The sequence below is a fragment of the Siphateles boraxobius genome, unplaced genomic scaffold, assembly GCF_051911475.1.
Source record: "Siphateles boraxobius isolate OS27281-9 unplaced genomic scaffold, OSU_SipBor_1 25, whole genome shotgun sequence".
In the NCBI taxonomy this organism is placed as follows: domain Eukaryota; kingdom Metazoa; phylum Chordata; class Actinopteri; order Cypriniformes; family Leuciscidae; genus Siphateles; species Siphateles boraxobius.
Genome location: NW_027508866.1, coordinates 21,790,583 through 21,802,215, shown reverse-complemented (window position 1 = coordinate 21,802,215; position 11,633 = coordinate 21,790,583). Strand labels below are relative to the sequence as shown.

Here is an 11,633-nt window from a genome sequence, read left to right as displayed (position 1 = left end):
GAATTATTAGCCATAGACTGTATTAGCCCAGTAAATCATTGCACCGTCACACAGTCACCACGCGGCGTCGCTGCAAACTAAGCAACAATTCCCTATCAGCGTTCAAATATCCAACGGTGCTAAATGCACATGAAACACCAGTCCTTTTCTTCCGAACACTAGACTTTATTTATTATATTATATTTGTTTATATATTATAGATAATGATAATAATATGCATTAATTTATTTTTTGATTTAATGTCTCCGTGTGCCACTGTTGTTTTTAAAGGCTAAGTCTGGAAAAAGAAGACACCTGCACCCCTGCACTTCAGTTAATCATGATTTTGCTATTGTCATTCATTGCGAATAAAACATCACTATATAGCTACATAAAAAAACAACCTCGACGATCAAAAATGAACCAGGCTTGACTTTACAAACCTAACCCACGTCTAACTATTAGAATAAACTATAGTTGCAGTAACATTTGTGTGTGTGTTTGTGAAATGTGGTTAATTGTAATTTATTGTGAAAATGTCGTAATGCAAAATAAATGGATAGCCTAACCTATGACTCCGATTCGGAATTTGACTTAAATTTGTTATATTCCTCCAACGTGTTCATGATAGGTTGGAATGTTAAGCATATAGATGTTTGTTAATCATTAACTGATTAGAAAAGTTCGTCTTGTTACCGGCTTCTCACGTGCACTATTCAACTGACTATCCGAATGAGCGCGAGCCCACCGGGCAGGCACATCTGCAGTGACGTCATATCGAACCTCCCAGTCCCCGTCCTCGCGCTGCCAGTGTGTGAGTTTGAGTTTGAGTGCTGGCTCAGATCCGGCTTCAGTATTAAAGGCTGCAAGTCTCCTGCATGCGCACCGGTCCAAGTGCATTACTGTTATTATTCATCTCTGGTGAATCAAAGATCACGAGACCAAACAATAAGCCATCACACACGCTGGAAACTTTAACAGTTAAACATGAGCTGAGTTAGGCTATACAAACTTATTCAACAACTTTTTCATATTTTGGAGATGAGTGCATGGAGTTGTTTTTTATTGCATTGCTGATGCAGTGAGTTCATGAAGAGCTTTTTTTTTGGTGCTGTAGCCTACAAGGACACATTTGTTGGCATGAGAGGTAGAGAATGGCTTGAAGCGAAACGAGAGATTTGCTGAAGAATGCACTGAAGTGGATTCAAATGAAGATTTCTACTGTCTGCATGTGTTCAACAACAAAAAAAGATGAAGACGGTAACTATCATTTCTTACGGTCTTTCAGACAGGAAGGATAGCCTAGTCTGAGCATTCCCAGTGGAGTTTGCATAGAAAATGTCAACGCATGGCAATATAACGGAGTCTGTTTTTAATAGTAACCCTTTGTAATTGCTTTATCTCAAGCTACAACATTAATGACTACTTTATCAAGCAATAAAAAAGAAAAGAAAAAATAGAGTCCCTTGGTGCACATTTGTAGTCTTCTGACTGGGCTTGTGTGTTTTTATTTCAGCGGTCAGTGTAGTGTTGGGCAGTTGCCAGCTGTCTGGGTCAGACACGTTTTAGACTCGAGCTGCTGTCTGAAGGAAGCCGCTTTATTAAACTCATGAATGTTCGTCTGCACAGTACCTCCTGCTTCTGCTGCGATAGTAAGAAATACACGCAAAAGGGGGTGATATACAGGATATATCTGTTGGAACTGGACGACTCTTCTGCTGGATGTTAGAGAAAAGCCGGCATTTGATCTGATGTTCATCCGGTGAGTTACTTCTTGAGTTGCTTTTACTATTATCACATAGAGCTATGGAACATTGAGTCTAGCAATGGTACTGTAATAGCGTCATGCTTGTGCCTATAGATAGATAGATAGATAGATAGATAGATAGATAGATAGATAGATAGATAGATAGACAGACTCCTGTCGTCCCAAAACTTAATGACTTTCTTCTGTGGAACATAACAAATGTTTTGGAAATGTCTCATTGTTCCTTTTTCTGTTGGTAAACTGTTTGGTTACCAACATTCTTCAAAATATCTTCTAAAAAATGCATACATGTTTGGAACGACATGAGTGTTAGTACACGTTGCCAGATTTTTTTTTTTTTTTGGTGAACTATCCCTTTAAATCACACTTTAAATAAGTGTAATTTTGTGTCATAAATAACAATTCAAGAAATAAAATAAATTATCAAATGGAAATATGCTGTTCAAAATGAAAATATTTGGACACTTTCCGGATTTCAGTAGCGGATCATGTTCTGCACCTGTGGTTTCTCTGATAGGATGCCTGTGTGAACTTGAGAACTGGCTTCATACATCCACTAAAATCAGCTTGAGACCAGATGATAGTACTGCAACACTGCAAAAAAAAACCTCTCAAAAAACTTAAATTAGTTCTGTTAAAAGCTCTAGCAGCATTTGGGTGCAGATGACACTTTATTTTATACTTTGTACATTAAAGACATACTTGCGGGTCCCATTTACACATCAACAAATGTTGCAAAGTTCAAACCGGCTGGTGAAATTTCAGTCTGATCATCCAGTCATGTTATTTGTTACAGGTTTTCATGCCTTAAATCGGAAACAGGCAGGGCAGCTAATAGTCAAGTGCAGGTGTGAAAATGATAACCTGAAGTTACGGCATCCCACTCAACACCTATGAGCTCACCATTATGTATGTGTGTGTGTGTGTGTGTGTGTGTGTGTGTGTGTGTGTGTGTGTGTGTGTGTGTGTGTGTGTGTGTGAGTGAGTGATCAAACCTGTTCAAGTCCAGATGTTTCAGCTGCGGAATTGCAATCTGCTCTTGATGTTTGATGAGACACAGTTGAAACTTTTAGGAACATTTTGTAAGATTAGAAACTGGCAATTTTCCACTGACAAAGTTTTTTCCACTCTCATTCATTTCCAGGCAAACAAATGGATCGTTCGGGACAAGCTCCTAATATAGATCTGCTGCTCTGGAATAACATGAAGAGAGTTCTTATGGATTCTTGCCCTGCTCATGGCTGACAAAAGTGCAGGCACAAGTCCTTCCTAGAAACTTCACCTTTAGGAAGACTTTTAAACCCGGGATTAAATGTGAACTGAGATTAGAATGTGTCGAGGATGCTTGTCACGGATATGTTATGGTGCGAAGCTGGATTGATCATATCGCTTTAATCCACTTGTAGCCTGCCCTGACCCCCTACCCCCACACCCATGTCAGATTTTCCCTAAATTATGGAACTTTTTTGGAAGACGCTGACTTGGATATTTAGCCTGGTCTTTGCCACTGCTGAAGCTCAAATCCTTTCATACAACTCTCAAGGTAAGTTTAACAGAAAGTGATGACTGTAGCTGTAACAGCTGATATCATACGCGTTCTGAAAATTCACTAGACAAGCCATAATCCATTTCTGCTTACAACGATGTCATTAGGACACTTTCAGCTCTACCCAGAGGAAACTTTTATTGCTCACTTATGTTTCATGGAAAGTATCAAGCTTATCTCAGGTGCTTCTCCTAAACTTCGTGAAAAGAAATGAGACGATCATTGACATACAGCAAAAATACGGAGCTATAAAATAATTGTGGATAGAGTAACTCAGATGATTTGATCTTTGAAGAAGTTCATGAGGAATATTTGAGTTCATTTTGAACACGTTGTGAGACATTTTTCAGATCTCTGCAGGAGAAAAATCAGAGAAGCCGAGATGCCTAGAAACACATAAAGCATTAAAGAGATCTCATTGTTTCTTTATTATATGAACACATTAGTAAAAGATCTCTTTAATATGTCATTTGTTTCTCTTAGACATCATTGAGATAAAATAGAGAGCAAATTGAGTAATCCATTTGGAGTAAACCCCTCAGAAATCTCACCATTCTTCTCAGTATCAAAAGAGATCTCAACAATGTCTCAAACTGTGCTCAGATTTGCCAGTCCAGAGGGAAATTCTATTGCTCTTGCATAGCATCAGGAGATGTAACTAGATCTCAGGTATCTCAGATAGTTACAGGTAAAGTCATCTTAACACCTTTATCTCAGGTGTTGCTCCTGAAAAACATTTACTCCCGGTTTCACAGACAAGGCTTAAGCCTAGTTTGAGACTAAAATGCATGTTTGAGCTGTTTTAACTGAAAGCAACTTGCACTGATATATCTTAAATACGTGAATGCCATAGTTTTGTCTTAAGATGCACACCGGTAATGTTTTTAATGTTTATAAAAGCTACTTTAATGTCCTAATTAAACCAAAGTTTAATCCTTGCTTAATCTAAGCCCCATATATGAAACCAGGTCTAAGAGAAATTTCATGAAAAACGAGTTGAGACATTGACTTTCAGCTAACCAAATCTGACCCTAGTTTGAGACAATGTTGTTCTATTCTGAAATGACAAGAGGCGACATTTGAAACGAGACACATGTGAGATTACTGGGAGAGAAATCTAAACACAAAAGTCTCCATTTGGTCTCTTTGAATCAAACAACCGAGACATTAAAGAATGTCTTCAATCAAATTTCAGAGAGTCAGACATTTCTCATCAATTTCTTCAAAGACCAAATTACTTAAGCTATAATATCCACATTCATTTATGTCTTTTATTTCTCTAAAGCAGTGGTTCTCAACTTGTTTGGCCTTGGGACCCACATTTTCCCATGGCCATTATGCCACGACCCATAGTTTTAGGAATTTGAAACAAGCAAATTTATTTCTCAAAAAATGGTTGACATACACACAAGTGCTGTCCCACTTTACTTAACATAGGCTATGTTTCACTAACACTGATGAATAAACAGTCTTATAAGGTAAGGCAGCAGCCCCAAACTAGTTAGTAAGTTGGTATGAGCCACCACAGTCATTAAAAATATAGCATTGGTGGTATATTGGGTTAATATAAGGGTTACAGAAACTAGTTACCATGGTAAAAACACAATTCTTACATGAACTGTTAATGAAACATATGGACACTGATTCTAACGAATAGAATGAACACCATTCCTGGATACAAATCCTTCCCATTTACGTAATTAATTGGTACTTTTTGGTAATTTTGGTAGTTGACAATGCAACAACGACACTGTATGCTCTTAATTTTGACCAAAAAAACTCATTCTGTGTGAATTGGCCCTGACAAGTTATAAAAATAACATTAAAATACAGACACTGACATATAGCCTGACATATTTCAGATAGTAACACAGTACAATGCAAGAAGCAGGTCAGTGGAATAGAAAAGAACCTGCAAGGTCTAGAGACTTTTTTTTAAAGGCCCCTTGAAATCAACCTGTAAGTTTTTTAGCTTTTAATATGAATATGTTAGCCTTAAGGTTATGAATAAGCTGGTGTGTTCTAGAACAATGACTAAATTTGCATTTAGGAGATATAAGCATTCAAAACGTACAGTCTCTCACTTCCGCTAAAACGGATCACAGATTTTTATGACATCACTGCGGACTTCAGCTTCTCATCACATCTTCTGTCCAATCAAATGCTTTCTAGAATCTAAAGCTCCGCCCCTATGCTATAAATACCACCTGGCCAAAGCGACCGTTGACACGTCACAAAGCAATATGGGTTGGAGATGTGTGTTCGGTTGCTCAAACGTTTGAGTTTTATTCCGTTTTCAAACTGTACGTCTGTTAAGAATGAAATGTCTAGAATTTATTCACACCTCTACTATTGAATCCAACGTATCATCAGCACTCAGATTTGCTTCCATGGTGCTGTCAAGTAGGACTTGTAGTCTGTGAGGTAAACTAAGCGCTATTGGCTATTTGATAAGGAGGAGGAACCATTCAAAATGTCCCACCTTAGCTTCCTGTTTCAGTGGAAATAACGTCAACGCATTATGCAAAGGCACTCCGGTGGGCCTTTAAGGTTTAACTTTTTTCTTAACTTGAGGACCTTGTATTTAGAACACTGTGTCATTCACAAGACACTACAAAAGACACAAGCACAACGGTCAAACAGTCAAGTCAAATGTAAACCGTGTACCATCTGACAGAAAATCAAAGCCTTTGCAGAAGAGTCAACAGCATTCACGCACACCTTTCAAAATAAAAGTACGGTTTGTTGTTGTTTCTTTGACTACAAACTAGGCAACCCACTTAGCAGTTAAGAAACACTGCTCTAGAGGATTTTTAGGAGAAACATCAGAAACAAAGTTGTTACACTTAGAAACTCACAGAAGCTGTGAAAGATCAACCTCTGAGCAATTAAACCTTCCTCTGAACACACATGCCACTTACAGTGCTGAAATTGCTTGTTGATTTTTGGTTTCCCATGATTACCCTCCTTTGTTTTGCTCACTGTTATCTGCTTCACTTTATTACCCAAAACCAAAAGCGGAATTCCTGTCCACGCTGGAGCACTATCAGCTGACTGTCCCAGTGCGGGTGGATCAGAGGGGCCAGTTCATGAGTTACACTGTGAAGCATTACAGACCTGGTCGGCGGAGACGTGGACTGGACCAGGCTGAGCTGGACCACACTGAGACCAGGCTTTTTTACAAACTCTCCGCCTACGGCAAGCACTTTCACCTGAATCTGACACTCAACCCCAATCTGGTTTCTAAACATTTCACAGTAGAGTACTGGGGCAAAGACGGACTAGACTGGCAGCATTCAGTGGTCGATAACTGCCACTATGTTGGATATCTACTGGATCAATATAGCACTACAAAAGTGGCATTGAGCAACTGCAAAGGCTTGGTGAGTACAGCAGATTTTGAAAATCTTGCTTTTGGCTGTATGAGAAGGTAAGTATGCTGTTTTTCTCCAAAATACCTCAGGAAAAGGCACACTGTTTTTTGCATAAAAGAACAGATTGGAAATTGTACATTCACACAGGGATATGAAAGCATGCTGGCCAATGACATGTGGAATAGGCATTGCATTTTATTGCCCACATATCTAAAGATCTTCAACTGAAGTGTTTACTTCCTCAAAGGGCCCCATTTTTGCTGACTTAGGCTTTTTTTATGTGACTGATATGCTGTCCTTACTGTGGATGGTTATTTCTAAACCCACGAGAATATGTGCTATTACTTTTAGTGATTGAACTTATGAGAATCATTTGGCAAAAATCCTTTTTTTGCACTCAGAACACCTAGAAAAAGTAACCGCAGTGCAGCGACTCAGAATATCTTAATAACTGCGTAGTGAAAATATTGTTATAGCCGAAGTGTGTAATTTCTGGAAAAGTAAAGGTTATTGTCAACCAGGTTTCCTGAACACTCTGCTGTTTGTTGGACAAATCGATAGTCCCGCCCAACCCTCACGGCATTGGTTCAGTTGCTATACAGGGAAGCTGATTCCCTTTCTTGGGAATCAACCTACAAATGGCTTCTTTGTAGTTGTCTATTAAGCTTATTAACCTCAGATAGGAGACAGGATTTTAACATTGAAAAATGTAGTTCATTGTCCCTGTCAATGTCTTGCTCAGCAGTTTAACTCCAGAGCTTCAGGCCAGCGTCCAAAGTGAGTCAGCGTGTCTATATCACATTAATAAAGCTTAGGAAGCTTCAAGAAACTCATGGCTTATGTGTTTGACTAACACAAGAGAGAGAGAAAGAGAGAGAGCTTAAAGCACCTTGTCTGTGTTGCTGCCAGAGTTCTTATCTATGTCCCTGTCTCTGTGTACACGGCTGCTTCTGCTCACTGTTAAAGTGACTGCTGAGTGACAGCAAAATATTAGCTTAGCTGTCTCTCTGCATCGGGCTTGAATCCCTCCTGCACCTGCAAGCCCGTTGCCAGCTGATTCCTATCTCACGCTGAGCATTTCATCTGGTGGGGACTTTGACGTTGCATGACTAAACCACCCTCTACACGGTTGCTGTGAAACTTGGCTTCCTGTGATGCGATGTGATTATTGAAATGTTAGATCATGGCTATGACTAGTATAAACTAGTGTGACATTTCAAATTGCCCCAACAACCAACTTCTGTAGGAAGCTAAAATGCTTTAAATGCTACACAGCTTAACAGCTTAGCATGTTATAATAATAAAAATAATAAAAAGACAGGCAATAAAAAAATAAAAAGAGGGAAAAAAAAATTGTGGATTCTGAATGGTCACTTCGAAAAGAAAATGATTCATTCATTGTGTCATTTATTGAGTCTACATAAGTCTACAGTGAAATTAGTTTACTCTCATTTTCTCTAAGAAAAAATATTTCAACATTTTTGCCCATACAGTGAGAGTTAGTGGGGTCCGTAACAATATTAGACCCCACTGACCTCCATTGTATGGACAAATAAAAAACATTTAGACCTTTTCAAAAGATTATCTTTTTCCAAAGAAAGTCATATAGGTTTGGAACAACATGAGTAAAATGTGAACTTTAGCTTTAACACAGCTACCTTAACGCAGTTACCTTCATACTTTTCCAAAATGGTAGCTTGACTGTAGTTTAAATACTTTAAATTATGAGTAGCTTGTATCTTGGCAGGCTTCAGTTTTAAAGTATCTTCCCCAACATTGGAACTTAGATATTTGTGCATGTTGTGTCTTTAACTTGACAAGAGACTGAGGGGAAAATTCCCAAGCTAGCCGGCCCTGTGCAATTACCTTAAACTGGTGTGTTCATGTGGGAGGACAGGCCTCGATATTGGATTCCACCCTGGTATCAGCAGCACCCTCGCATAAATCTATGAGAATTTAGAGTGGCTCTGCTGGTCCTGAGGCATTTCCTGCAGTCACTGTGTCTGCATGCAAACACACAACCTTCTCCCTAAACCACTCTGCAGACCTATAGTTTCAGGAGTTCAGTACATAGCCAAGCCTGTAAAGAGTTTTACCTGAACCCCGAATTGGATATCGCAAGAGATAACAAAATAATGATTTAAACAAGTTTCAAAACACCTCAGGATCTCTCAGCAGCATTTGTAACGTGGTGTTGAGTACCACAGCAAATCATTTCCTGTTCCTTAGTTTGCTAAAAACATCTCAATGGCAGTGGTTTGGCTGGCACATGACCCCCGGGAAGCATTTGACCTGTTTGCTGCTCATGGGCATTCAGTTTTGGTCCAATTTTATGGGTAAATCACTTATAGCTTTTGACTACTAATGGCTCACAGATTGGTTGATGGCACCACAAGAACAAGCAGAGGCTTTCAGCAGTAACTAATCTGACCTAGAAATTAAAAAATACTGGTTGAAACTCTTCACATCCTTATAGCAATCAATAATAGAAGTGGTCTAAATATAACAAAATGTACATACGTATTCTGTGGAAGTGTCAGGACCAAAATATGTTGGTCCAATGTATTTCCATACCTCTGTGAACCTGCTCACCCCCCATCACACGTAATCAGCACGTTCAGTAAGGCTGTGCATAGTTGAGGACAGACGTCAGTCACCGAGCACCGCAAACGAACAGCAGCCGTGTTTATAGTTCCTCCTGAACCAAAACAATGAGCTTATGCTGGGTTCACGCAATGTCATAACCGTAATTACGAGATGGCAACCCGTGACATTCTACCTGGAGCTGTTCACGTCTTCAGACTCGGATTTATGCGTTTCTATGTCAACACTATCAACGCCGAAATTAATCTGCAGCAGTCAGATGGTAAAAATCTGAAATCTAAGATGTTTACATTTATTATTTCAATGTTATGTGCTTTGAGACATGAGGTAATTTAACTCTGTCTCTCGTCTCGTGACGCTTTGCAGACGCTGCTATGTTTTTTGAACGAGGCGTGGCTTTGGAGATGCTCTGAAGGGAGGGTGTGATCTCATACATCTCATGCATCATAAAGCTAGCTGGCTATTGCTAGTCTTTCCTACATTGTCTACCCTACCTTTAAGAGACAAAAAAATGTGTACTGGTTAAACGTCTGCTAAATTGAAAAAAGCACATTTTGCCAAAAAGTAGTTATGATCAAAATCTGGCCTCTTAGATTATGATCGGTCCTGTGATGGACTGTTTTGGCTCATTTACACTTAGTCTGCAAGGAATCAAAAATATAAAAAAGCAATTTTTCTCGCAGTCGGTGTAGGTGTAGTTACTGCGTTTTGGCTCTATAGAATTTGCTCACAGAATGATGTAGTTACAGCATCTACCAGCATTGGCTATCTAGTAAAAACAAGCAAAAAGTGTTCACAGTAATGCACTTACTATGAAAGCCTATGAGAAAAGACATTGCAGAGAGATGTGCTGTTAAATCTTCCTTTCTTTTTCCTTTTTTCGTTTTTTTATTGGTGGTCTGTTGGCTGAGTTCCCTGTGTTTGTAAAGGTTAAAACTTCTGCACTAGTCTTATGTTAACACATCTGTTTTGTCTGTAGACAAACTTTCAAAATTGTGTATATTTTACATTTATTCTGGTCTATTGTCTTGTCCCATAGACTTCAGTTGTAAGTCCCTTGCAAACATGATGTTGAGTTTTTACAAACTACGGGACAAGAAGGAATTATTTTCATTCACATCTGGTGTCAATGAAGTTTAGAGATTGTTTTTAAGACATACCAGTCACCCATCTTTCCATTTCACATTTTTGGTCCGATAAAGGAGTCCTATATGACCCTAACCAGTTAATTAATCTAATATCATGCATCACAGCTGATCTCATGTAAGTTTGATCTTTCCAATGGCTCGGATCAAAACTCATTCTGAAAGTAAAAGCAAACATAATGTTCCACTTCATTAGTGTTTGAGAAATTCCAATCATCTGTGCTTTATCAGGTTCGTAATATTAGCTTTTTCCCATACTCCCCCTTTAGTTAGAATGAAGAACGAGACAGTTGCAATGATGCTAAGATGTTATATTATTATTGTTGCAGCCAAAAGTACTGGCTCACTTGACTTAATAAATCGAGGTCTCTGCATTGCCTCAGTCATTTTATTGAAACCAAAAATGGAAAAACAATCCTTTGAATGCCTCAGCAGTTTTCGCCGTGCATCACACAGCATACGGCTTATATCAACTGCGCTTTTGTTTTGCGTGTGCAGCGTTTGCTCTTTCTTTGTAAAGATTTAATTGGTCTCATTGTGGAGTTTTACAGACTTGGAGAACATGCCAGAGCTTTTTTTCTTCTTCTTTTTCTATAAACACATTTCTGAGGCACTTTTTGAATTTATGTTAAATTGGGGGTGTTCAAGGGCGCAGATCTGTGTGCTTTGGTTCCTGTCCAGGTAATTACGGTGTTGTTCTTTATGTAATTGGTGGTTCTGAGTGATTTATCTCATTGATTTGTATTGTGGCATGTTTTTGCATTTGCTTGCAATGCTGAATGATATGAAATCACTTGAAATAATACGAGTTATAATTATCTACGTTCTGGTATAATCTAAAGAGACTATTTGTAGAGATGATAAGCATGTGATACAGCCATTAAAATGTTTTTTTTTTTACAACCTTGTCCTTGACATTGCAGATGGAATATTTCAAATCTTGTCAATGAACATATTTTCCTGAGTGCTTTTGGTGTAACCTATCATTTTCTCTTTTCTTATCAAGCATGGTGTCATAACCACAGAGGACGAGCAATATTTAATAGAGCCATTAAAAAATATATCCCGAAATTTCAGTGATGTCAACCACGAAGGACAACCACATGTTATCTATAAAAAGACTTCCATTCCCTCTCCACAAGAGCCAAGCGAGGAGTTCAGTTGTGGTGTTTCAGGTTGGTAAACCTCCATTTGGCCACATTGTGACATAAACAGCT

General features: G+C 38.7%; 1 protein-coding gene across 1 annotated transcript in view; it reads left to right on the top strand.

Moving 5' to 3' along the window:
* Positions 1 to 1,510: 1,510 nt before the first annotated feature.
* The window catches only part of adamts6 (ADAM metallopeptidase with thrombospondin type 1 motif, 6), a 96,538-nt gene continuing 86,415 nt past the window's right edge, over positions 1,511 to 11,633 (top strand). The window contains exons 1-4 of the mRNA XM_077243170.1: positions 1,511 to 1,741; positions 2,892 to 3,290; positions 6,312 to 6,676; positions 11,423 to 11,591. Coding sequence (XP_077099285.1) covers positions 3,203 to 3,290; positions 6,312 to 6,676; positions 11,423 to 11,591 — 622 coding nt within the window. The 5' untranslated portion in view covers positions 1,511 to 1,741; positions 2,892 to 3,202. The remainder of the gene's footprint in view (positions 1,742 to 2,891; positions 3,291 to 6,311; positions 6,677 to 11,422; positions 11,592 to 11,633) is intronic.